The sequence below is a fragment of the Labrus bergylta genome, chromosome 5 (genome assembly GCF_963930695.1).
Source record: "Labrus bergylta chromosome 5, fLabBer1.1, whole genome shotgun sequence".
Classification (NCBI taxonomy): Eukaryota; Metazoa; Chordata; class Actinopteri; order Labriformes; family Labridae; genus Labrus; species Labrus bergylta.
The window spans coordinates 2,078,501-2,105,964 of NC_089199.1; the positions used below are offsets into that span (position 1 = coordinate 2,078,501).

The 27,464-nt window shown below is 39.4% G+C and overlaps 1 protein-coding gene across 1 annotated transcript in view; it reads left to right on the plus strand.

Moving 5' to 3' along the window:
- Positions 1-27,464, plus strand: part of kif21b (kinesin family member 21B) — a 69,229-nt gene that overhangs the window by 32,864 nt on the left and 8,901 nt on the right. The window contains exons 9-32 of the mRNA XM_065954531.1: positions 655-844; positions 965-1,028; positions 2,037-2,267; positions 3,093-3,225; positions 3,316-3,457; positions 4,305-4,496; positions 4,838-5,037; positions 5,118-5,225; positions 6,247-6,563; positions 6,734-6,917; positions 7,466-7,669; positions 7,802-7,903; positions 8,288-8,453; positions 9,320-9,380; positions 9,616-9,664; positions 10,325-10,569; positions 12,099-12,167; positions 12,306-12,416; positions 15,723-15,761; positions 19,796-19,932; positions 21,352-21,532; positions 21,682-21,846; positions 22,648-22,765; positions 22,863-23,033. Coding sequence (XP_065810603.1) covers positions 655-844; positions 965-1,028; positions 2,037-2,267; positions 3,093-3,225; positions 3,316-3,457; positions 4,305-4,496; positions 4,838-5,037; positions 5,118-5,225; positions 6,247-6,563; positions 6,734-6,917; positions 7,466-7,669; positions 7,802-7,903; positions 8,288-8,453; positions 9,320-9,380; positions 9,616-9,664; positions 10,325-10,569; positions 12,099-12,167; positions 12,306-12,416; positions 15,723-15,761; positions 19,796-19,932; positions 21,352-21,532; positions 21,682-21,846; positions 22,648-22,765; positions 22,863-23,033 — 3,579 coding nt within the window. The remainder of the gene's footprint in view (positions 1-654; positions 845-964; positions 1,029-2,036; positions 2,268-3,092; positions 3,226-3,315; positions 3,458-4,304; positions 4,497-4,837; positions 5,038-5,117; positions 5,226-6,246; positions 6,564-6,733; positions 6,918-7,465; positions 7,670-7,801; positions 7,904-8,287; positions 8,454-9,319; positions 9,381-9,615; positions 9,665-10,324; positions 10,570-12,098; positions 12,168-12,305; positions 12,417-15,722; positions 15,762-19,795; positions 19,933-21,351; positions 21,533-21,681; positions 21,847-22,647; positions 22,766-22,862; positions 23,034-27,464) is intronic.

A 27,464-nucleotide genomic window follows, 5' to 3' on the forward strand; every position in this document is an offset into this window, starting at 1 on the left:
TACTATACAGCAGTGCAGTGATATGAAGATTAATCAGTGCAATGTCAGCATTTTTTACAACTTAATGCAGAGATAAATTGATTTTGTAGCTATTTCTTGAAAGCTCTGTGTAACCTTTATGCAGAAAGTAGATGCAGTTGAGAAAATTCAAAGAAAGTCTGCAAAGAGTCTCCACTTTTTCATCATCTTCGACCTCCGAGGCTACGAGCAATCGTTTAGCGGATTCAGCCTATTATGGTATTTAAGGGGGTTACTACAGTTACTGGAGGGAAGTGAATGTGTGACTTGGACGAGGGGCTGCGAGCTGACCTAAATGTGGTAATAAGGGATGTGCTGGATTGGTAGAGGTAATGATGTCTGTGAGCTGCAACTGGTTTAGATAGTGACTCTCTGTTTGACACTTACACAACAGAATGTTTGCAGCGTTAATCATTCAAATGCAACAATAGGTACTTGAAGAACCCCAGATTGACCTGCACATACAAAACAATAGCAATGTGTTTGGTTGGCCTGCAACATCGGGTATATGTGAGAGTATGGATTTGTAAGTTGAGTTGAATTTTTTAAAAGTATTTACACCCTTAAATTGTCTTCTCCACTTAATTGAATGTGGTGTTCAGGGTCATTATTATGTATGGTAAATTCTCTGTGCAGGGGAAGCGTGTTGCTTGTGAGGAGGGTTCAGAGGGCTACAGTGACATGTACCAGGAGAACGCCATGCTGCAGAGAGAGAATGACACACTGCGTCTCAGAGTTAAGGCCATGCAGGAGACCATCGACCACCTCAACACCAGAGTAACACATCTGCTGGCCAATGAGGTCAGCACTCTGCTGACCAAATCAAGTAAGTTTACTAACTTATATTTGACTTTCATTTTGTATGTATTCAAGCATTCGCAGAAAAGTATCCTTATACATTCAGTGCACTCTGTTACATGTCCCTGCTTCTGTTGTTACCCTGCAGGTGAAGGCAATGAGGAGATCGGGGCTTTAATCCAAAACTACATCAGAGAGGTTGAAGAGCTGAGGTAAGAGATCCTTACCTTCTACAAAACCGTTATGTACTGCCACTGCTTGTACTATTTCTCATCTGCATTATATTTCTACTGTTCAATTTGTAGCTACAGCGACTAGCCAATTAGCTTAACTTAGCATAATGGCTAAAACTAAAAGAATCAGAAACTTACTGTAGTTGAAATTTAAATGTCTAAAGCAAAGTAATTACAATATTTGACACCTTTAATAACAATAACACAGTGAAGGATTGAATGTGCCTACAGAGCGAGGCTAGCTCTCTCTATCCACTTCGGTCAATATACTGTACCAAGCTAGCTAACCATATTGTGGCTTTAGCTTAGCTTGATTTTACTGAGAAAAGTCTGATATCAATTTTCTCATCCAACATATGTCAAAAAAGTGAGTAAGTGTGTATCCCAAACTGAAATTAGTTCTAGTATCTTTTTTTCACAATTTTCTGTACTTTGTGTTTCAAATTTAAAACAAATCCATACTCTTTAGTAAGACCACGTCACTGTAGCTGGACAGCAGCTTAAGGAAGTACAAGTGACGATTTCTGGGTAACAGTTTTGGGTGTAGTTCAAGTGACTCACCAGAAGAGTCAAAAGGTCAGTGAAGTGACTCAGTAATGTCAGTAAGAGCTGTTCTTTTCTTATTTTAAATGTTGCTAATGTTAGCTTAAATAAGCTACTTTATGCTACTTGTCATACAAGACCAAAAGGTGGGAGGATTAGTTAAAATTCCTGGCTGTATTAAAGTGAACAAAGTTTCATTTATTGCTGTATTCAATATATCACTTGTGTGAGGAAGATTGTGTTACATCTTTCTGAAGTTTTATAGTCAGTGATAAAAATCCATAGCAGCGGCTTAAGCTAGCCTCTAGTAAGTCACTTTATATGTTGTTTCTATTTTTATTTTTTATTTTCCTGCACTTGGAAAAGAAAGAAATTCTGAATAAATTAACCATTTAAAATAAATATTTTTTGTCTTCTTATGTCCCTCTCTTTTTCCTCTGTCAGATCAAAGCTTCTGGAAAGCGAGGCCATGAACGAGTCACTGCGAAGGCACACGGCCCGACTTTCCTCACGTTCACCGTTCCCTTCCTCCACCCTCAGCCCCGCCCCTGGCCACCCGCTTGGCTCCTCCCCTGCTCCCATGTCCATGGAAGCTGAGATGACGGATGTGTTACGCCGAGCCAAGCTTGACATTGAACGTCTGAAGAAGAAGGAGAGGAGGCAGAGGAGGCTGAGGTGAGGACAGTGTAACACAAATAAAAAAATAATCAGGTCAAAAGAGACAAGTTTGCATAGTTCCAGGAAGCTCTAATTTCCCCCATTATTCAAACATCTTAAGGTAATTTAAATGTAATTAGCCTTTAATCCCTTTAAGCCATTTTCAATTAACCTGTGAATGTTTTAAAGCCAAGAGAGCCTGATGACTACTTCATTGTTGCCCCTGAAACACGCCCTCTGCATAGCTTCACTCTTCCAACTTAAGAGGCACATCACAAGTCGATTAGAGCTTTGGGACGGCTGGCTTCTGAATAGAGTTGGGAGGCAGCCAGCGCTGGGTTAGTAACTCTGGCTCGGACACAGAAAAGTCTGATTCAGTGTGCCAGTGGGTCATGAGAGAGAAGAGGACACAGCCTAGCAGCCTAAATGAGGTGTAATGGGATAGATGTGGAGGTCGATGGGACTTTGGAGATGTGATGGGGGATAAGCAGGATGGCTGTAAAGGGGAGATAAAATTGGCAATAAAAGCAGAACAGCTAAAAAGGTTCAGATGAGCTGAAGAAGGCTTTGCTGATGACTACAGAGGTCTGATATTTGAGTTGGCATATGACTTGGCAGCTTTCCCAAAGCAGTACACGTGAGTGTTTGCAATGCATGGTTAAGGAAAAAAAACAGAAAACACTGTTTACTGCTGAAGGTGAATCAGATAGAGGAGGACAGGAGGATGATTAGAATGATAGGAAAGGAAAATAACTTCATGACACTTCTACATGTGACTATTTGCCTTTATTCCTGCTGTTACATGGCTTAAAAAAGTGTTTGTTTTATTTCCCCCCCCTTTAGTCCAGAGTTGGAGAAAGGTCTGAAGAAGCGAGTCAAACTGCACACTCATGAGAACGGGGAGAACGGGCAGAGTCGTGAAAACGGACAAAATGGAGGGAATGGAGAGATCGATTCTGATGACAACTACACTGAGGTAAACTGCATTTCTTTCAATATTCAGTAGAATTTAGAAACCAAACAAAGCTGAGTGTGATGTCTCTTTGTTTGTTTTTTTTGTGTGTAGGACATCATGTCTCCCCTGCAGGAGGAAAGTGGTTGTGAAGAAGATGAAGGGGAGGATGAGGAGGAGGGCAGGGAGGAGGAGGAGGATGGGTTTGACAGCGACGAGAGCCAGGTGGATTCAGACTCGGACTCTGATGAGAAAGGTGTGTTTTTGACGGCTTTCACATCCAAATGAATGCAACCCTCGTCTGTTTTGAATCCTGTGTTTGGTCAGTTTCACTCCATCACTCCATCATTTGTTTTTCAGACTTTACTCTGTCAACAAATATTGGATGGATCACCATGAATTATTCCAATCGTTGTAACTTCTGATGATCCCCTGATTTTTTAAGATAGCCAGATTAGCTAGTAATAATTTTCATTTATTCAGTGAAATACAGTATATTGAAATGAAGGGATTGAAATTGCAGAATATTTCATCGACAAATGAAGAGGGACTTTGAAATTCTCTAGACTGTCCCATTAAGGCCATCATCTGGTTTAAATTCTATTTAGCCTCAACTGATTTTTTATTTTGTACAAATGTTAGCATGCTTACATGTAGTTATCATTTATAATACAATATATACTGTTATAGAAAGTTAGCATTGTCTTTGTTATAATATTAGCATGCTAATGTTAGGTCATAGACCTGGTGTTAGCACGTACAGCCTCACAGAGCTGTTAGCATATGTGTCACTCCGAGTCCTATCCAACTTCACCTCTTCTGTAAAGACTTCATGCAGGTTGCCAGATTGTTGCCAGAATAGACAAAATTAGACTTTTTACAGTGTTTATATGAGTTTGAAAGTTTTATGGAGGTTTCTTAAAGAAGCACAGAGAAGCAACATGTGAAACAAATATTGCCTAAGTTGTTGTTTAATGTCAATTAGAAAGAAATATAAATCAACTTGAGGCATTAATATAATAAAAGATAAACTAGGGGCGCGGCAGAATTAAATTTTTGACATTCAACTATCCAACTTCATTTGAAATGAACTCTTCTTTAAGCAGCTAACTTCCAGGCGGACCTGGCTGATCTGACCTGTGAGATCGAGATCAAGCAGAAGCTGATAGACGAGCTGGAGAACAGCCAGCGGAGGCTGCTGATGCTGAAGCTGCAGTATGAGGAGAAGCTCATTCTACTGCAGAACAAGATCCGAGACACTCAGCTGGAGAGAGACCGTGTGCTGCAGAACCTCAGTGAGTTCAGACGTCATGGGATTTGTAGTTAACACACACATTTGGGTGTTAGTCAATACATTTTTTATTTTTTTTATTTGTAAATTTTATTTCATTCAAACAAACAATAAAGTGAAGAAAAACAAACAAACAAATCTCAAATTTTAAATGAAAAGGAGCAGAAAGAAGACTAATCTTATAATATCTGCCCCTCTTTCACAAAGCATTAATTAAAACAAAACAAAACATTTAATTCAATAAAACAAAACACTTAATTCAAATACATAAATAAGTGTAAGGTGTACTAGAGCTAAAGTAGCATCCTGACAACACGTCATTAACAGTACTTCATGATACCACAGTGTCTATGGAGAACTACACAGAGGAAAAGGCCAACCGGGTCAAGCAGGACTACGAGAAACGTCTTAAGGAGATGAACCGAGACCTCATGAAGCTACAAGTGGCGCAGAAAGAGCATGCACGTCTCCTCAAAAACCAGGGGAGGTACGAACGGGAGCTGAAGAAACTCCAGGGAGAGGTCAACGACATGAAGAAAGCCAAGGTAAGCGGAGAGGAAGGTAGAGTCATTTTGAGAGGAGGATGGATGGATAAGATTCTTAAGCAGCACTTGACTATTTCCAGGTTGCATTGATGAAGCAGATGAAGGAGGAGCAGCAGAGGAGGAGGATGGTGGAGGCAAAGAGGAGCCGAGAGATTGCCCAGCTCAAGAAGGAGCAGAGACGACAGGAGGTCAGAATCTATGATTTCTGGTTTTATATGTGTCAGTAGCTGCTGAGAAAATGTGAGCTAATGTTGCATTTGTAATCTTTGTTACATCTGTTTTCAACACGGTCCAAATTCAAATCCCTCCTGTGTTTACAGAGATGATTCACACTGATGAGTAGGTGCGGATGCTAGCAGACATGTGTGAATATACATCAGGCCTCCATCTGTTCCACAGTCTGACACATCAGAAATGGATTTATGGATCATGAGCATATTGCATACAGCTTGTTGGAATTGCTTTTATGTTTTGATGTAAAAATGTCATCTTTAATGTTTTCCCTGCAGTAGAACTCTTCAGTAATCAGCATGAGAACATTTACACTGTCATACCTTGGGCCTTGTTTATAATCCTGTTATGTAGAGTTTCATCTGAAGTGTTCACGTGCTTTCATGATCAACACTTTTTAAGCCTGTTCAATACCTTATTTATATTTTCATTTCATTTTTTTTTTTTTTTCCGTACATGTCAAAACACACAACAGAAAAGGAAAAAGAAAAAAACAATTCACACTTTATCCCATGTACAGAAAGGAGCAGGGAGAAGAATGAATTTTGTTTTCCCTGCCCCTTACTCAAAAAGCAAACAATAAATGTCTGGATGGTCTGTCCTGTTACAATCAATGAATGAATATCATGCCAACATAAAAAGAAATCTGACAATTCAGTCTTCACTTCCTCAGAAATTAGAAGGAAAACACACTAAACACTCTAACTGCCAATTTCATACAGTCTGATAACTTTGTTCTTATACATTTTCATAAACTGAAATATCTGAACACAACCCTTCAAATCATTATTTAAAGAATTCCACAATTTAATTCCAATTACAGAAATACATTTCTCTTTTAAAATTGTCCTTGCAAACTGATGCTTAAATTTAAATGTTCTTCTATTCTCTTCATCTTCATCAGAGAAACGAGGAAAAATTAGATTAATGCCCAATGACAAACATTTGAAACATCTTTTTGATCCTCCTGTCCATCAGTACCAGATCAGAGCCCTGGAGTCTCAGAAGCGGCAGCAGGAGCTGGTGCTGCGCAGAAAGACGCAGGAGGTGACCGCCCTGCGGCGTCTGGCAAAGCCCATGTCAGATCGCGTGGCAGGGCGCGTGGCCCGCTGGAACCACACCACCTCAATTACAGACTCTGGAGCAGAGTTATCAGCCAGCACAACAGCCAGCAGCTCTGAACCTGAGACTGGGAGGTCTGTGAGTGGACTGGTAAAGCAGTGGAACAACAAGAACAATGGATTCGGATATCTCGGAGAGAGTGAAGGGAGCATGGATGGAAATCGGGTCATTGGGTGAGATGGAGTCACATTTTTTGCACAACAATTTTCAAGTGGAAGTTATTTTACAGTTTTATTATTACAATGAACAAATATGGGTGTTAACATTTTCAAAGGGGTAACGGTGCTAATAAGCTTTCTCCTCCTGTCCCCTCCATTCCTCTCTTCTTTCTTCCTCCTTTCAGCAGCAGGAAGAAGCTGCAGCGTAAACCAGCAGGCCTTGGAAGCATCGCTGCGGCAGGCCGAGTCAGCAGTTTCTCCAAATCAGCTCGTCAAAAGTGGCAGACCCTTGAGCGTCGCATTATGGACATAGTCATGCAAAGAATGACGATCCAAAATATGGAGTCAGACATGGATCGCCTTATCAAGGTAGGGATGGCCGTTAGGGTTTAGGTCTGATGAGGTTAAAAAGAAGCGCTGTTAGAGGTGTTTTAACTGGCGTCACAGCAGATTGTACTGTCAGCTAAATTGATTGTTATACAACAAGCCAATAACCACAGTGTGATGAGCAGCAGTGTTAGTTTCAAATTCAAACTAAAGGACTTAAAATTAAACATGCAAATAGTGTCAGCATCAGCAGAAGCAGCTCCTTAAGTCACGCTTTTTTTTTTTGTCTTCATTTCAGTAGCTGTCAACTTTAACCAAAGTGAAGGGAGGCTCATCCTTCCTCTTTTTTTCAAGGCAGTGACTGTTAAAACCATGCAGAACTATCTGCTATGCTGGACACAACACTTTAGAAAATGCTGTCAGCTTTAAGCTGCTTAGTTTGAGGACAAGAGAGTAATCACAAATTGATTTGTTTCACACGTGGAAATAACACTCCCCCATTTGATTTTCCTTGAGTATGTTTTTACAATAGTTCTTACTTCCTTTTTTTTTTTCTTGCTGTGTTTGCATTCATGTTTTGTACGAGTCAGAAACGAGAGGAGCTGACGGCCCAGCAGGAAGCACTCTCACATAAGCGGGAGGTACTGAGTGCAGAAGGGGAGGGGCCAGAAGAAGGGGACCGCATCATTCTGGAAATAAATGAGGAGATTGAGGTGCTGAACGCCAACATAGACTACATTAATGACAGCCTGTCTGACTGCCAGGCCACCATAGTACAGATAGAAGAGACCAAGGTATAAACACACTCACACACACACACACTATAACACGAGCACAGAAAATCAATTAAGTTTGCCTATCAGCTGTGTGGAGGGACAGAGAGGCCTCCTGTAATGCTCAGGGTTGTTGGTTGTGTTTTCCTCCAGGATGAGCTGGACTCTGTGGACACATCGGTAGTGATCAGCTCCTGCTCTCTGGCTGAGGCTCGCAACCTGCTCGGCCACTTCCTGAAGGCTTCTATTGACAAAGCAAGTCATCTTTAGGGTCCCTATGAAAACCAATGAAGGGAAAAAAAGTCTATTTTTGCAACAATTAGAAACTGTTTTTAAAGCCATAATGTTGAAATAACTCAAAGTTGAACTAAGTGCTTGAATAAGTGTCATGCAGGTAACATGAATAATGGTTTGGTGCCATCTAGTGGCATGTAATGCAATATGATGTTTGTGTGTTTTTCATTGTACCAAAGATCTCTAAACACTCAGTTAGAAAATGAACACACTATAGATAATTGGTAGTCTGTTATACTAGTGTTTTGATCCTCATCTTCAAATACATTTTTATTCTGTAGCACTTGTGTGTGTATTGCATTTGCATTTTAATGTGTGACTTATATTGTCATTGTGTCTGCGCAGAGCTTACAGGTCGCTCAGAGGGAGGCTCAGATCAGACTACTGGAGGGTCAGCTGAGACAGACTGATGTGATTGGCTCCTCCCATAATCACATAATCCTCGACGCTCTGCGAGAAAAGGCAGAATACATCCCTGAACTCCAGGCTCTCATCCACAACGTACAGCAGGGTGAGTCTGTAACATTTTATCAGGTGTGTGTGTACCCTCACACGCCTCCTCTTGATTCTCCGTCGCCAATCTGTCTCCTTCAGTCTGCTGCGGCGTAATGTTAAACACAATCTGCTCCCTAAATGTCTATACTTCACTGTTTGGAGAAGTTTTAAGAATACATTCTTACATGGCTGTTATCATTGTGCTTAACACTGCTGCTTTTAACCACAGTACAGACTTTAAAGACAGTATCAAATAAAGTTTTACATTGATTCTCTCTCAGTCATCCACTACCACCTGCTCCTTTGTTTGTGCAGTCCGTCCAAAAACAATGCAGCAGGGCAGGCACATAGAAAAAAATTGGCCCTTGTCAGACTTGGTGAATATATGGAAGGGATGATGCCCTATTAATTTATGCATGATTGATAGAATAGAATTACTTTATTTATCCCAAACTGGGAAATTGTGGCGTTAAAGCAGCAGGTTATCTCAAACACAGAATATTAGCAAAACAACACAATATAATATTAAATACAATGTAAATAAGCACTAAAAATATCAAAACTAAGAATGGGAATATATACAACCAGGATTTAACTAAGCATTACTAGTCTAAAATATGAAAGATTAACAACATACTTTGCTGGAGATAGATGTAAATGTGCAAAAACAGAGTTGTAAATGGACAGTATTGATATAGGGAGCTGTCCAGAGCTGTGCAATCAGTGATACATAAGTTAAAGTTAAAAGATTGATGGTTTAAAGGACTTCTTTTCGGGGAAAATGCAGAGAAAGATATAACATTATAAAAATTAAGTGAAAAAATAATGATTATTTGTGTTGTGCTGAGGTCCGACGATTTGTACGTTTTTTTGTGCTTTCAGAAAATGGCTATGCCAGCACAGATGAGGAGCCTTCTGAGTTCAGCCAAGCCTCTGACAGCAGGTGAGACTGCAGTCTGCTCGCCCACACTCCATCCTTCATACACAACATCACACAACAACATCCTCCTCTCACTGTGACCCTCTTTTCCTAAAAACATCTAACACGATCTGCTTCTGTTGGGTCATATTTAGCAAAAAAAAGAAGAAGCTGTTTCCATTCTGTGAATCTTTCATCTGAAAAATCGTGTACACACTGCTCTGTCCACTTTCCTGACTCACTTTCTCTCTTCCTGCAGTGTATCTCATATGAAAGAGTCTAACAGCCAGGATGATTTCAAGACAAAGGTATGGCTGATGTTTGTCGCTGAGGTGTACAGTTGTTAATTATCACTGTTACATTTGAAAGGTTTTGTGACCAAAACATCATATAGTGCTGTGTCTTACAGTTTCCGTGCTCGTCCCACCTTTTATAAATCACGATGACAGTTCGTTGATGTCACTGAGTGTTGACCCCTGCTCTAATTTTCACCATCAACACACATCACAGTTTGTCAGTCCAGCTGTCATTCTTGTAACAAACCATGAGGGGGCAGTGTAAGCTAACACTTGTAAAAATCTTCCACCTTGTAAAGCTTTGTTCGATATTCTAAGGAGGAAACCCTGGTTAGAAATAAATCTCACTTATCCATAATGATGTGCCTTTTTCTTTTGTTGTGTTTTTTCATCATTGTTTTTCTCCATCCAGCCTTTTTTTTTACAAACCACAAAGGCGACTTTCTCTTTTGAAACATGTTTGTTTTTACAAATTTAAAATTCTCTTTGCAGCTTTTCCCAGCTGAATAATGTTTTTCAGGGTGTATGTAAATATCTGCTTCACCTCATTTACATGTAGTCTTTGTGTTTATTTTTTGTCTCATTTTCTTTTTATAGCACTGATTTCCTTCTTTCTGATTACTCTTCTATGGTCCTATGTAACAAAAAAAATGGTGCTAATCTTTCACCCAGATGGAGCCCCGTCTGTCCGCTCAGATGAAGGCGGTATCAGCGGAGTATCTTGGTCCAGTCCTGGACCCCTCATCGGGCAGCAAGCAGCAACACATTACCAAATCTCTGGCCTCTCTGACTGACATCCAGGAGGATGGTCTGAGCCTGGGGAGAGTGAGTCTGGGGCTTAGCTTGGCCCTGAGAGACCCCTTCCACAGAGACCGAGCATCCCGCACCATCAGCCTACCTATCAGGGGACACACCTTGTAAGTGAATCTGAATCAGATCTGAGATGAAGCTAGAGTAAGGCTTAACACGTGTTATAGAAAAGGTTAATGATGGTGGCCTGAGTCTAGATTATTCAGAAGTGTTTTACGACTACACTTTACAAGTAATCATTTATCACAGTGTGTCTGATGGTAGGGTATTTTAAATGCAGTCCCCACTGCTGTGGCTACCAACTGTTTTGTGTAGTGTTTCCCAACAGTGTGTCAGATTAGCTCTTGTAGCCCTTTTTGACACCACAAGCATTCTTGCATAACTTGTGAAGATGGCTTGCAATTCATTACAAGTAGCTGGTTCACCATTTTCCATTTCTTTGATATTATCACTCACATTTCACTTTGAGCTAACAAACAGACATTCATCCAATAATTCTAGTTAAATTTACCAAATTAAGCTTCTAATCCAATTCCAAAAGCTAGCTAGTTAAGCTTTTTATACATTACTTTAAGATAACATATTTAGCTTTTGGGCTACACAGTTGGGCTACACTTAAGACAACACATTTGGATTAACAAAAACAGACTACTTACAACCAGTTCCTTTAGCTAGCAACCAAATATATCCTTTGATTTTAGTTCACTAGACACTAAATTGTTATCTTAAAGCAACAATGAAGTGAAACTGTTTATATAGCAACTTAAGCTAACTGTTTTAACTGTTACGCTACATCCTAAAGTGAGTATTTACAAGACCTCTTCCTCGACCCAAAGAATAAACCTACAGCACACCTGACCTACAGTTGAAGCTTCAGACAGAGATGTTGTTTTTTTTTAATTTGTTGTTGACCTCTACTTTAGGAAGATATTCTTCTTGTGACCTTTACTGCGGGCAAGGCTGCAACTATCTCCTGACTTTCCTGTATATTATTTCAATCACATTTCCTTTGACTGTTGATTCCCAAATTCTCCAAATGAGCAACATGACAAAAATAACATGGTAAAAAAAAAAAGTGTTAATTCCATACCCTCGTCTTGAAGCCCATGATTGGTCAACATTTGCTGTATAGGTCACATGGGTGGTACATTTCTAACTTATTACTGAGAATAACAAACAAGTGGAATAGAAACATGACAATAGGACATAACCGGCAGTTCACCCAAATGGAATTTCACAAGTTTATCTACAGGATAAAAATAACATCTTTTTTATATTTAGTTTTCTTAAAACCGAGACAAAATTGTCACAACAAAAATCTGTGCTTTTCCAACTGCATACTTCAAGCTAACATGCACATGAGATCTGCTGGAGGCGTGACATTTTTTTAGGTTATAAAACTGCTTTAGGGATGGAAAAGGAGAAATCCTTAACACTTGCATCAGTCCCTGAGGAAGGGAAGTCTGGTTGTGTGTGTGATTTGATGTGTTAAGAAACGAGTCTACTAGTTGCTTTTGTCTGCTTTATACGTAGATTCCCAGCAGTTTATGTAGCTTTGTATCAACCTGTGCACTTCCCCAAAGTGTTGCTTAGTTTTCTTTTGTGCTTGGTGTGTGTGTTTGTGTTTGTTTATCAGTCCCAGGCAGTCTCGTGGTTATGACACTTCCCCAATAACACGAAGGAAATCTTACGACCGTTCATACAGGTACAGGCACTGTAATATTCAGAACTTTTTTTTTTATGGATGATTGATCCCAGTTTTTGATGCAATGTAATTTTCAAACTCCTTCTTTTTAATGAATCTTATCCTCAACTGTTTTCTCACCTTCCTGCCTTTTATCAGGCCCATTGATGGCTACACTCCCCCCTCCTCCCCTCCTCTAAGGACCAGGAATGACCGCAATGTGTTCTCAAGGCTCACCAGCAACCAAACCCAAGGTTCTGCTCTAGACAAGTAAGTACACACATCAAACACACTTTCACACACTGCTTTTGTCCTTTTGTCTCCCTGTTCCCACCTGATCAATTCAGACTCACTTTGAACCACTCTTTTGGTTTCCTTTCTTTCTTTTGTTTTCTTCTCCTCCTTGGTTTAGGGTCCTCCTTGGCCCACTAGATAGGCTGAAGGTCAGGGCTTTTGAGATGTTTTTATCTGCAGCGTAGATGAGCTTCTTATGAGTGTGCTTGCCCAAGCTGTTTATCTTCAGAAGGATCTCGCTCTTAGACAAAGAGACTTTTTCATCTGGCATTAGTTGAGTTCCTTGGGGAACAGCTGGTGCAAACACCCACACAATCCAGGTGTTAAATGCACTCCCAAGGCAAACGAAGATCTGATCATTGAAACTGAAAACCACAGGCTAGTCAGTCCTGCTTTTAGCAACACTAGTAAAGACGTTTAATTGCAGTGTCTTTCCAATCCATTCATAGCAGTTACCAGGAAACAAATGAGGGGAAGGGGAGAGCAGCCGCTCAGATTGTACCATGCTGCATAGAAAAAAAAAACAATGTCTGTTGTGGTTAATGAGGGGGGAAAGCAAGATGTGGTATGATATGTTATAATTCATTATTTTGTATCTTTTTAAGATGCAGTGATGATGAACATGATCTGCATTTGGTCAAGCGGAAAATAAATATTGACCAATCAAAACCAACAAACCGATCTTTTATAAATATCTAGGTTTGAAACTGAGAGTAAAGATATGTAGCTTTTGGTTTTCCCTGTTTTTCATGTTTTTCTTCCATCATATTTGCCTACATGAAGTCAATAGAATATAGTACATACTTTACAAGGTTTACAGTAAGTGTGTGTAATCAAGCTGCATCAGGCAGAGTGAAAATGTGGATATATTATAGTGTGCATTGTAAGGGTAACTATAAGCATTCAGTTGATCTGCTCTAAAGTTGTTTTGTAATCTCCATTAATCCAGAACAGTCATTATTTTTATTGAGCCCTTTGCATGCAGAGATGTTTGTGTTGAGCTTGAGTTTTGTGTGTGTGTGTGTGTGTGTGAGCTGATTGTTTAAATTGGAGCCTGTGGGTCCTCAGGATGTGGAGCAGGGGTAGATAAATGAGTTGGCTCTTGCCATCTTTCCATGCAGCTGTTGTCATTGGTTCCCATTTTGAATTGACTAGTTTGGGAGGACGTTAATGTTTAGTGTCTTCTATGTAGTTCCCCATGAAGACCACTTCCTACAGCACATAAAGAAGGAGGATAAAGTGGTGTGAGCTTTCATCTTTTGTTTCAGGAAGCGTTGCAGTTTGCAGAAAGATTAACATCATATTATTATTTCCACTCTTTCGTTTCCAAAAGCGAACAGTCGATGTGGTTTTTATCCAAAGGTCCATTAATTAAACCTTTTCATTTGTTTGGTTTCACTGTCCTAACATGACTGTTACAAACATGTCTGACCCAACTCTGAACTAACTTAATTCATCTCTACAAGCATGAAGTCAAAGATAAATGAAGCCAAGTCATTTAAAAAGTAATTAAACCCAGTATGAATAGTCTGAGTGAATTCTGTTTAATTGGGTGTTAAATGAGAAGCTGTCTGCTGTGCAAAGAAAGAAAAAAAAAAGTGAAGAACATCAGTACAAGTTCATTGAATCTTTTGAAATGCAATGATAATGCAGTGATAATCTGTGATCTGGACATGCATGAAGAATATTTGCTGATCCTATTTGAGTACATGGATTGCTGACAAGACTGGGATCAAGTTCTTGACACATATTGGAAAAAACTGACATTTCATTTAATCAAATGTTTCATGTTTGTTATGGCTGAAGACACTTTGAATCTCAGGTCCTTTTAAAAAAAAATATTTTCATGGGATTCCAGTAAAACCCATTGAATTTAAAGAAGGTTTTTGTCTTGAGAATCTCTCAGGAGAGCAGATATTACTATGCTAATAGCCACCATAGCCGGCAGTAAATACCAAGAAATAGAGGAATCTTCTATCACTTTTTAACACTGTTGCTCCCTCCAGACATATTCAGAACTGTTTTTACTATTTCATGCTCAGGACTGTAAAGCACTGGCTCTCAGGGCGACAAACCAGAGGCTATAAAATATTTACAATATAATAACATTTTTATTGCACTGTCGCATACATACCAGGCTTTCCCTTCAGGCTATCGTTGAGGTACTGTGTACGTGTGCTCTGGATTTTGAACCTCAACAGCTTTGAGCAGAGTCGCCTTTGAGCTTGATTGAAATCCATTCAGGATCCATCCCACTGTTAACCCTTTACTTGTTGGAGTGGACGCTGGCATTAGGGATCCTTCATTGAGGAGTCACAATATAATTGTTTGTTGGACCATCCTAGCAGTCAGTGTTTCTTCCTCAACCAATTCTCCTTTTTTCCTTTGTCTACTTTATTTCTTCCTTGTTCAATTAAATAGTTGGACATTTTGTGAAGAGAGATGTATGCAAAGATATATACCGCTCTAAAGTCTGTGAGAAATATATGAGGCTATAGCAAGAGAAAGGATAACTTAGATTAGCAACACTGGAAACTGGGAAAAAGCCAACTCAGGTTCTTCCAGGTTTAAATAAATCCACCTGCCTGAACCTCTAAAGCACACTCGTTACCAAGTATGTCCTTTTTTTAATCATTATCCTTAAAAAATAATGACAAAACAATTTTAGCCACACGTCAAACCACCATATTTGGAGGCGTTTGCTACCCTTGGACAGATGCTAGCTAAGTAGCTAAGCTAGCCTTTTAGCTTGGTTTCAGGCTACAGCTGAAAACAAGCCTTAGTTTTCAGCTGTGTTTTTAGTTTTAATGGACACAAGACACAAGAGTGGTATAAATCAAGTAAATTAAAAAAGATAATTATCCAAACTGTCACAACTATTTCTTTAAACCGTTAATCTTTAATACTAGCGCTAACGACGCAAATGGGAAGTGAACTTAACTAGCTCATTGCTTATTGTTAGTTGACCAGTGAATAGTAAATATTGCTTTAACAAGGAGAACATCTGTGGACAGATGTCAAAGAATAAAGCCTGTTCAGTGGTTATCTTCTTGAGAAAAAAAAAAACATAGTTGATTAAAATGCCTGATAACCGCTGGACACGCTTCATTGTTCGACTGAGCTTTCCTACCAGTTTGCTCACTGCTTTGTATCCAAAACCCTTCCTCCAGTCACTCCTCCCTTTAACCCTCTGCCAGTAACCCTTCTGTCTTTCCTAAGCGTGCTTAACCCTTTCCTCTCCCCGCCCCGCCCTCCCCTATCCTGCTCCTCTTCTGCCTCCAGGTCGGATGACAGCGACTCCTCGCTCTCCGAGGTGCTCAGGTAGAGGAACTGTGTTTGTCTCTGTTTTCCCATCTGCCTGTTTCACTTCACATGGTGTCATGTCGTCTTCACTGGTCGTCCGAGCCTTGCCTGGCCTCCACCATCTTTAACCCTCCTCTGTGAGGGCATGTAGCATGACATGTGGTGCATGTTTTAACCACATGCAGTTTTCTTGAGCTGCCGGCCTTTCCCACCCATGTGATGTTGTTTTTTCTTTCTGGTGTTTCTCGCATACAAGGCCTGAATGAACTTTTTCACCCATTGACAGAAAAAAAGAGCAAATAAAACAGTTTGAAAATGTAATCAAACATGTTTTGAGTAACCTCTTGATATTTTGAGAAATAGTAACCCGAGTAATAACAAAGGTTATCTGAAGACACTTCATAAAAAGCAGATTTAGATTCAAGATGAGCTAAGCACTTGGTCACTTGGTCAAATTCAACAGTGGCAAAGAAAAACATCCTGAAACCTGGAGCAGCACCAGACTCATGTTGAACAGCCATCTCCTATGACTGTGTTAGACTCGGGGATAGAGGGAGATACAGAAAGAAAGAGGTGGATAGAAACCAAACAAACAACAGCTGATTCAGACTTATTGCCCGTTACAATGGTTAAAGTTCTCAGCTTTAAGCATTAAAAATTACTGTCTGATCATGGTAATGGGGAAGGACTGATAATAGCAGTTACTGTATGTGCAATAGCAGATATTTAATTACCGTTACCTCATTTTTCAATAAAGATAGAAATAGTTATAAAGAGGTAAAACATACAACAAAATTTACAGGACAAGTCATTTTAGTAAATATTTACTTTTTTTTCTTCCTTCTGAGACATATCTGCAGCCAGCAGCCTGTTAGCTTAGCATTACACATAGAGTAGGAAATGGGGGAAACAGCTTGCCTGGTTCTTTAACCGTAACACAATCTAAATACCAGCCACTCAAGCTCAAGAGGGAAAAAGTTAAAATCTTCACTGCAATCACACATTACTGCACTCATTCATACACAGTCAGTAAAGCACAAGGACATGCAAACAGGAAGAGGTAGAAATAAACCTGTTGATCTTGGGGTTAGTAAACGACACGACCTCCACGCGTAAGTTAGTGAGCCTCAAAGGTGGTTAGGCTAGCCAATTTTTTTTACGCTTTAGTGTTTATGCTAAGCTAAGCTAATTGACAACTGGCTGGAGTGTGTACAGGTATGAGTAATAACAGTCTTCTCATTTTAGATAAAAAAAAGACTTGTAAAAAACATGTAACACATTTTTTTCTTCTTTTAAACGATCAACCCGTAACCCGTCCTATGTTTTTCCTACTCTTTCACACACACACACACACACACACACACACACACACACACACACACACACACACACACACACACACACACACACACACACACCCACACTTATGTGCAAACACAAAAAAGAAATGGATGCACCATGGCTCTTCTGCCTGTTTTTCAATGTACTGCTGAGAGCACATACTGAGCTCCCCTCATGTTTTTCATTAGTCGGCTGGTCGCACAGTTCTTGGCCCTGCCGCATCCATTAGCAGCCCTAACAAAGTGCATAACACAGCACACTGTAATATCTGTCAGAGGCGATTATCAAACGGAAACATAGCACAGTACTGTACAAAAAACAAAAACATGCTGCATTAAACACTATTATTAAATGTACAGTTGTTGTTCTTAATGAAAAAGACAAAAGAGAAAGTATTCTGCAATTAAACGTTTCTATGGAAGGTAATCGATGTAACTTTGTTAATTGGTTATAATTATAGAGCCTCTGATAATATTTTGCTAAAGGATTAACAAAACTAAACTTTAAAGCCTATTTGAAAGATACACATCATGACTTTAACATCTAGACTAATAAAATAGTAATAATAGCTTTATTTATATAGCATTTTTAAAAACAAATGTTTACAAACTGCTGTGACAGACAGAGCAAATACAGCAACACAACAACAGAACAGAGATCAACAGAGAGGGCAAAATTGTAAAAATGCAAATAACAGGAATAAGACAGATTCAACAGGCAGGTATGGAGAGGCAGTTCAACACAGTGATTAGTTTAAAATCAACCAGGAGAGAACAAAATTAAAATTGAGGGAGAGTGGTACGACATCACATCACAGGCTGTAAACACAGAATGAAGATAAAAAGAAAGGATAAACAGGACATTGGTTAAATGAATAAAGCAACAGAGAGCTAAAGAGTTAAACAATAAAAGAAGTAGGAATTTAAAAAGACTAAGAGCAGTAAAATGAATACAGGAAGGGATACATTTAAAGGCTAAAACATTTAAAGAAGAGAAAGATAAAAAAGTTAAAAGCGATACAATTAATAAAAGGAAGGGATAGATCTTTAAAGGAGAAATCACATAATGTGTCTCACTGACTTTATATTTTAACCAAAGACAAGAAGACATAAAAACCTTCAATCATCACTACAGCCTTCAGAGTGATAAAGTTCATTCAAATGAAAGTGCACCTCAAATCCTTCTGATCCTATTTGTTTTAAATACTTCCCCTTCTTCATGTACATAAAACTAGACCCATCACAGGTATAGGCTTCTACTCTATTTGATAAATAAATACCTATACACAGTATATCCTATCATCATGTTTTCATTGAATTTGGTCCAAAATGAAGATGGGATGGATTTTATGTGATGCTGTTTTCACCTCCCTTCACAGTCAGGTTTTGCAGCAGTGCATAGAAGCGGAAGCTGATAATCTGACGGTGTTATCAACTTGTAACATTTCTCTACCTTAGCAACATATACCAAACCCTTTCCATTGGCACCTAAAGGCCACTCACCATTGAGGTGCTGACTTGAGATAAAGCCCCATCCTGCATGTGGTGATGATGACACCTCAGGACTTTGTGCTGTGGTTTATTTTTGAGTTGCAGGCTGCTGTGTAGTCAGTGAGCCAGGCTGTGGCTGTTTGTACCATTTGTTTTGAGCTTATTTTTTGCAAGTTTTCTTTTTTGTTTCATAAGACTTTGCAGACATGCACGATTTCTTTTTTTTTTACTAGTTGATGATTGACAGCTTTTGATTTTTGTTGGAATTTTTATGCACTTTAAAAAAATATTCACTGGAAGTGTGGTGGATGTTTCAGTTTGATTTGATGTGTGTTTGTGTGTGTTTTAACTCTGGGACATCCACGTAGCTACACACAGGAAGAGAAGAAGAGCATGCTACCATAGCTTCTAAACACACACTTCAGCTTCACTCTCTCTCACTCACACACACACAATACTTACAACCAGTGGGGTTGTAAGGAAACCCACTAGGGACCAATTTCCTACATTCCCCCGCTCTTCCTCTCACCCTCTGCCAGCTCTGTCTCAGTCCGCTGACTGCTCTCCAGGCACTCTGGGACTCTGGCCTGTCAGCAGGACACACTGTAGATTGTGGAGGGCGGGGGGGTGCATAGGGTATATGGGCCTGTGTGTGTGTTTGTATACTTAGGTGTGTGAGTGTGAAAACGTAAGGCAGACAGACACGGTGAAGAGAAAGCAGCTCTCACTGTTGGAGTGTCTTAATTGGGCTGTTTCACAAAGAAAAAAAAAAGAAGAGGGATTGGGTAGTGGAAGCATGCCAGAGAGAGGGAGCAGGTGGGTGCACAAAACCAACAGTTCAATGTGTGTGTGTGTGTGTGTGTGTGTGTGTGTGTGTGTGTGTGTGTGTGTGTGTGTGTGTGTGTGTGTGTGTGTGTGTGTGTGTGTGTGTGTGTGTGTGTGTGTGTGTGTGTGTGTGTGTGTGTGTGTGTGTGTGTGTGTGTGTGTGTGTGTGTGTGTGTGTGTGTGTGTGTGTGTGTGTGGTATTATGTACATGCACAGTTTTTTTTTACACGGGAGTGCCTTTGTATCCAGTGAGGTTTGTATTGCCCCTTGTATTTTGTGTGCATGTTTTTGGATTGGCCTTTATCCATGTACAAATATCTGTAGATAAGTGAAGAAAACAGCCTTACTGATCTGTATTTAAGTGACTGTTACATTGTGTGTGTGTGTGATCTTTAGGGGTGTGATTAATCCTATCGGGGGTGTGAAGGGGGGTCGGACAGCCCCCCTGCAGAGTGTGTCTGTGGCCGAGGGCCACTCCAAGCCTGTACTATGTGTGGATGCTACAGATGAGCTGCTCTTCACTGGATCTAAAGGTAAAAAAACATCTTGTTGTACTCTTGTTGTTTTTTGGAATAAATCTAATATATCTTGTATGGTCTTAATGACAGCTGTTAAATTAAAATAATGTACTACTATATTATGCTGTATGAGATTTCTAAAGTTTTTTTTAATTAGTGTCTTCCATATGAAGCAAAATACAAAATAACTTAAAGAGTGTCATATCTAACTATCACTATATCAAAGTCAAGATGAGTTCAACATGCCGGCTTTTCTCTCATGTTAGTTTGATGAAAATGCAGCTAAGGCTTGGAGGTGAATAAACAAGCTAACAGCTAGCTTGTCAAACCTTTTACAAGTGCAGCGTGTATGAATGACAAAGTGCCTTTGAGGGGTTTTCTTCTCTTTGACATTTACATTTTGAGATACAGTGTGTAAATGAGTGTTGGAGGAGTATAGAGGTTCTTGTTGGCACATTTTAAGGTGTCCAGTATTTATGCTAATCTAAACTTATGTGGATGTTACTTAAAGGCTTTATATGTGATTTTTCACACTTAACTGTAATATAAATCAAGTATATCCTCTGAAAATAACTCTGTGAGTCATGACTGTCTACAATGGGTGTAACACCTGAGTCCCACTGTCTGTGATGTTTTCAGAGTCCTATCTTCACTTTGTTTACATCGCCCGGACCGCCGGCTGACTCCTCCCCTCACATATAAAAGTTGATAAATTGAGGGACTAGAGAAAAGAAGAATAACATACTGTACTCACTGCTTAACTGTGTTTCTAGATCACGCTCATTTCAGGTAAATTTACATACAGTGTGAAGATACGAACATAATAAAGATCGCTAGCATTAGCATGCTAACACAACAATGCAGCACGAGAAAAAAAATCAAAAAAATCATATATAAAGCCTTTAAGTACTTAAACATATTAGGCTTACGTTTTCTCATCTTGCTCTCTTTAAGAACGTGAATATGTTTATTTCCCAAAATGTTCAACATGTCCTTTTTTCTCACAATAAATGAAATTGAGGAATTAGCATTTTTTTTTTGCTTGTGTTTACATTTCAGTTTACCACTTCTTTTGCTGTCTGTCGTTTTTTCCAGCAATCTCCACATAACAGGTTAATGCTAAGCTACGGATAGCTTATATAAAATTAAAATATTTGAAACTAGAATAAAGTTTTAAATATTAGTATTCTTAATTATTCCCTCCATAAGTGGCATCTGTCTTTTGATGTTCTTTTATCATATTTTAAACTCGTATAAACATGATTAAGAATGTTAACTAGGCTAACGCTCAGGTGAAAGAAATTGTAACAAAAGAATTATCTGATTGATTTTGATGTTATGTATGTCATATCACATTTATGTCGTATCACATCATTTATGTCAATCCAAACTGTGACTTCATAGTACTTGAACCCGCCTCTTTTACCCCTCTAGATCGTACCTGTAAGATGTGGAACCTGGTAACAGGTCAGGAGATTGTCACTTTAAAAGGCCACCCAAACAACGTGGTGTCAGTGAAATATTGTCCTGCCTCCTGCCTGGTCTTCTCTGTCTCCACCTCCTACATAAAGGTGTGGGACATCCGGGACTCCGCTAAGTGTATCCGCACGCTGACGTAAGTTCCTCTTTACGATCAGCCAGATGAAAGGGGTTTGTGCAGTGCAAATAAAATGACTACTGAATTCAACTTGTCTCTCTTATCATGTCTCCATTTAATACCCTCTTATAGTTATTCCCCTGTTTCTTTTCTCTGTACTCCCACAGTTCATCTGGGCAGGTTGTCTCTGGGGACGCGTGTGCAGGCACCACCACTCGCACAATAACCTTTGCACAGGGGGAGTGTCAGATCAACCAGATTGCCCTCAACCCATCAGGATCTGTGCTTTATGCTGCTGCTGGAAACACTGTACGCATGTGGGACCTGAACAGGTGTGATTGATTCATTTGTTCATTAAAATACTAAATCTAATTCTGAGTTAATGTCATTCCTTCAGTCACTCTGAAGGCTCTTATATATTTCCTTTATTTGTTCATGCAGGTAGATTCTGCAAAGCTAGCTCTTAATTCTTGTAGACACCGATGTGAATATATTCATTTGGTAGATGTTACTCCACCAGTGAGCTGATTAACCCGACCCGACGGAAGGGATGGGAAAGGCTGTCAAAATCAGAAAAGTGCAGGAACTCAGCACTGACGATATCAAGTGTGAAAACAAGCAGGTTCCCTAGAAGACCCCCCTATTTCTAATATCTTGTAAAAATAAAAATCTACCCATCTTCTCCTCTTTTATTGCTTCCAGGGGTAAAATGATTAACAGACAGGACCAGACAGTTTACGCTGAAGGCCTCGGACCAATTTAATGATGCATAACAACCCCCAGAAATGAAAAATGAATGTATTAAATATTTCTCCACTATCATCTCTGCCTTTGGTGTTGCTGTGTCTCAGCCGCTTTACTCTCGAGACGGAAAGTGATTTCACTCAGCGAAACTGACAACTTGAAAATCAGATTCTTGTGAGTAATGAATTTGTGTGTGTGTGTGTGTGTGTGTGTGTGTGTGTGTGTGTGTGTGTGTGTGTGTGTGTGTGTGTGTGTGTGTGTGTGTGTGTGTGTGTGTGTGTGTGTGTGTGTGTGTGTGTGTGTGTGTGTGTGTGTGTGTGTGTGTGTGTGTGTGTGTGTGTGTGTGTGTGTGTGTGTGTGTCTCTCTCTCTCTCAATGTGTGTATTTAGGATGCAAGCGATGGGGAAGCTGACAGGCCACATTGGCTCTGTGATGTGTCTGACAGTGGGACAGTCTCTGCTGGGCAAAGACCAAGTCATCACAGGCTCTAAAGACCATTACGTCAAGGTTACATCCGCTCACATTCTGACACATTTCGACCACTCCTGTGTGTCACATATTGAGCCAAATCCAACGACGAACTTACTTTTTGGTCTCTCCTCAGGTATTTGACGTGGCAGAGGGAACCCTGGGTAATGTAGGCCCAGCTCATAACTTTGAGCCGCCACACTATGACGGCATCGAGTGTTTGGCTGTCAAGGGGGATGTGCTGTTCAGCGGATCCAGAGACAACGGAATCAAAAAATGGGATTTGGAGCAACAGGAGCTCACTCAGGTGTGTGTGTGTGTGTGTGTGTGTGTGTGTGTGTGTGTGTGTGTGTGTGTGTGTGTGTCCGTCCATATTTAATGACTTAAGAAGTTGAATTTAAAACATTTAATGATCAGCCCAATCTGAAAACTCAAACTTTAATTTAGACTCAGTGAAAATTAAAGATACATTTGTGGTTTGTTCAGACAAAGAAGGTCGGCAGGGTTGAGTTAAACAAGAAGCAGAGTGAAAATATATTGTGGATGTATAGCTCGTACGTTCAAATTTCAAACCCTGTCCTTTTCCTCGACCCTTCTCTTGACATTATATGCAGTGAGCCTGCGGGCACTGTAAAAAACATGCAGGAGTTCACTGTTCCCCGAGGCTAATTATTCATGACCTTTTGACCCCAATCATCCTGTGAGCTGCTCTTTCCATATCTTATGAGTGCAGTGTGAAGGGTAGATAGAGTTCCAGCATAGTGTTGGGGGCTCTATTTAGATTGTTGTGTAAAATTGAATCACATTTAAATAGTATAGTTTTAATTCTTGTGCACAGTGGTGATTTTGATTGTGAAATAATTTATTAAGCAATAGACCAAAAAGAGTCTACAGTCTTTGCAGTACATTAAGCTAAATTCCTACATGAACGAATTTTTGCATGCTCCTAATGAGAATGATGCATTGCTTATGTGTTACAGATTTAATGTTTGCTTTATTAAATCAGTCAAAATAAAAATGTGTAGAGTCAAGTTGTAGACATTAGCAAGAAGGAAACAGGTTGATTCTGGTGAATTGATTTTCCCTTACTTCTTCCAATAAATGTCCATGAAGACGAGAAGTCATTCACACACACCCTCTGAGCCTGCACAGGGCTCATTGCGACTGAATCTTACTCTGACATCGGCTCGGCTGTCACAGTGAAGCATTTGAGCATTCTGTTGTTGGATAGTTCCCCACATGTGTTCACTCTGTGGAAGAAAGTCAACAGGGTGTTGTCATGTGTGATGTGGCTGAAAAGCAACAGAGTCAACATCAGGGTGTTGGAACCTGAAGGCATCACAGCCGCAGGTACCAGTGAGGAAAGTTATCCTGTCTGTGTGTTGACTGCTGTGATGCCTCCTGTGTATCCTCCTTTGCCTGTACTTGCTAATAATGCATCACGATGCACCTTGTGGGCGGATGAGGTTTTCTCATTTGCTTAGCTCTGTAATTTTTATATTAAGCTGCACATTATATTCCAAGTTTTTTTTGCTGCAACTTGTAGTGAGTTTTAGTGAATCCAAACACAGAAAACAAGAACACAAGACATTAATATTTCCATTTAAAGGCTGAATTATATCAACTCATTCTGTGGTCTGCCGCATGTGACCTGAACCTCATTTGCCAAGCAGCCAACAATCTCTTTTACAGCCTCTCTAACGCTGCAGCCTCAGTCTAATTATGTAACAGGATCAAATTGTGGCTTGGGGTGTGATAGAATATATTACAGCAGACTCTGAAACTCCTCCAGAGTTGCTGTTCTGCACCAACCCCTCTGCTGAAAATGCATACGTGAGTTTCCAGGGAAAACATTTGAAGAGTGTGTTTATAATTACTCAGCACTGTGGTTAAGGGACTCCCACTGGCTTGATAAATATTTTATAGACCTTCCAGAAAGCATTATCAAGTTTGCATGTTTACTGGTTTGTAAACATGCTTATGCAACAGTAACTGCAGTGTGAAGGCGCTGTGATGAGGTGTTGGTGTACGGTTGTTACAGTAATGTGGGGAACATGTGAACTCTCTCTTTGTATTGTGTAATTGCTCCTCCACATCCCAAACCTCTTAACTCACTCAGGGTTTTCTCCATTTTTCCTATTGGTGCAAAGGACCAATTTCCAATTTCCTGACCTTTTCTGGCCCGTAGAGGCCTTTAGAGGACATGACATACCTCTTGACACCCTGAGGTGTTGTCAAGGTGTTAGTTTGGAAGGAGCCTTAAATAAGTTAAACTTGCACACCTGTACAGACCTTTGAGGCTCAGATAATACCAATCATATTATATAGAGACAACATATATGAAATCTATAAATCAAATACTGATTTGAGAGTAGGATTTGCAACATCATTATTCATTTATACTTTGAAAGAAGCTGAGATTTGTTCCAAGTCGTTGACTAAAAGGAAATGTAGGTAATGTTTAATGTAAAGGACCTGAGCCTACATCTAGGTCTGCATATAAATTAAATATCTGCATATGAATTAAGAATCTGCTCGTACGTGAACAACATTATGAGGTACTGTATTCGCTCATGCTCAGTGTGCAAGATGCAGTATCTGTTAAACTTCAGGAAACAATATAAAAACAACCCATCATGTATTGGATTTTGAATGCTGAAATAATGCTAACAGCATGTTTACTTTGCAAATAGTGGAAACACTATTTCCAAATTACCCCTAAAACAATCTCTGGCATGTTATGTTATGTTGATGTTGATATTGGCAAAAGGCTCATATTGTATATGACTGTATATGACATCATTGCAAATGAGGGAAATCCTCAATGATTTTTGAGGTCTAAATAAAGGTTTGAAATGAAATGACTGATTATGCAATTCATCGATAAATCTCTGACAAAAAATTGACACAAAAAAAATGGCAAAAACAAATCCTTGTTTTCTTCAATGAGCCCTGAATGAATCCCTTTTTAGGCAAACAGGAAAGTCAAGTAGCACATATAACAGCTTAAAGTACCAGTTCACTTAGAACTGACTTTTAGCCAGTGATGTTGCAGCAACAGAAACCTCCGCTGTGTATCACTGCTGTCAGTCAACAAGAGGACATTTTGACTTAATAGGTCCTTAAGAGGACACTTGGCACATAATAACTACTGTACATGGCCTGGGAAATGACGGAAAAGGACACCATCATTTCACTGAAATCATTAAATGGCTATATTGAATTGATGCTGATATGATGGATTAGACCTTTGTTTTAGTCTGTGTGTATTGTGGCAGAAGTTTCCAGTTTGTTCCTAAAGGATTAGTATCAACAGGAGCGTTTGTCGTCTTAAATGACCAGTCATGACTGAGAGCAGATGAGTCAAAGTGTTTTCAGATAATCAGCTTTGTTTAGTCAATAAAAAGTGATACGTACGAAAGACATTTATATTACTCAGCTCTCAGATTAAAGAAGAGCAACTCAACAGAAACCAACGTTTACTTCAGTTTCAAGTTGCAATCACATACTTTTCATTTCCTTTTAGCACAGAGAGCTAAAAAGGAAAAGCACAGGGTTTAAGATTGGTGGTTCTTTGTTTAGATCATATGTGAAGGGCTTGAATGCAGATACGGCACAGATACACCTTTTAATTTACTGCCTATAAAAACTTGTGAAAAGGAGGAGAATAGCTTCAAAATGTTCAGAAAAGAAAGATCTGTAATCTGAGACACCTGGTGAAAACAATCCTGAAAATGAACTTCATACGAGGTTTCACTCTGGTGAAGCTAATCTGAAAAGTAACGTTCTGAGGAAAAAGGCAGAGGCAAGGTAACAGGAAACGACAGGAGAAAGTAGGTAAACACAATGAAGTTATCTCCCTGTTCATGGTTTTCATTGATTAGATAAAAAATGATCTGCAGCTCAGTTGGTTGAGATAAAAAAGAAAAACTAGCCAAAGCAGAGCAAGATTAATGTTTAATGAATCCTCCTGTAAAACAAATTGTTTTCCTTATGATTATTCTACATGAATATGTAGCCAGTTTAGATTGATTATGGATAACATCCTCACAGGTTCCTCATTTTCTCTTCAATTCCTTCAGGAGTATGTGATGAAAGACATGTTCTGTTTGGTTCTCTAATAAGGGTTTGCTCAGAAGTGAAGTTTAAACAGACATGTGGAGCTTAAATGTGTAACTGACATCACTATGATAACCTTTATTTATAAAGCACTGTCTGAACAGGGTTATAAAGTGCTTCACAAACAGCAAAAAAGATTGTTGGAACAAGATGTGCTTGAAAAAAAATCAACCTTATATTTGCATAAAATGTAGAGAATTGAAACATTTCTGACATTTCTGACACACTCTTGTGATTCTTCACACATTTTAACAACGCATGCACACATTGTTAGCCTTGGCTCGATGTACTTCCTGTTGCTAAATGAATCAGCAGCTCATGTCATTGTTGAATCTTTGTAAATGTAAGACAGAAGAATCCTTTCTAAGTCCATGAAAAGCTATTGTAACATACTGAGCACACAGACACATGAGCTAAGAATAACTACAACATTGAAGCTAAATACAACATTAGTGAGTCTGACTTGTATGTTGCCTAGCAACAATTTGCCATTCACAAAATATGGTGCATTACTGTAGATGATTTACATCCATTAAAAAATAAGGCACTCAAATGTTTTTCTGCTTCTATATTTAGAGCGCAATAACCCAGATGACTCACATTCATAAAAACTGTTACT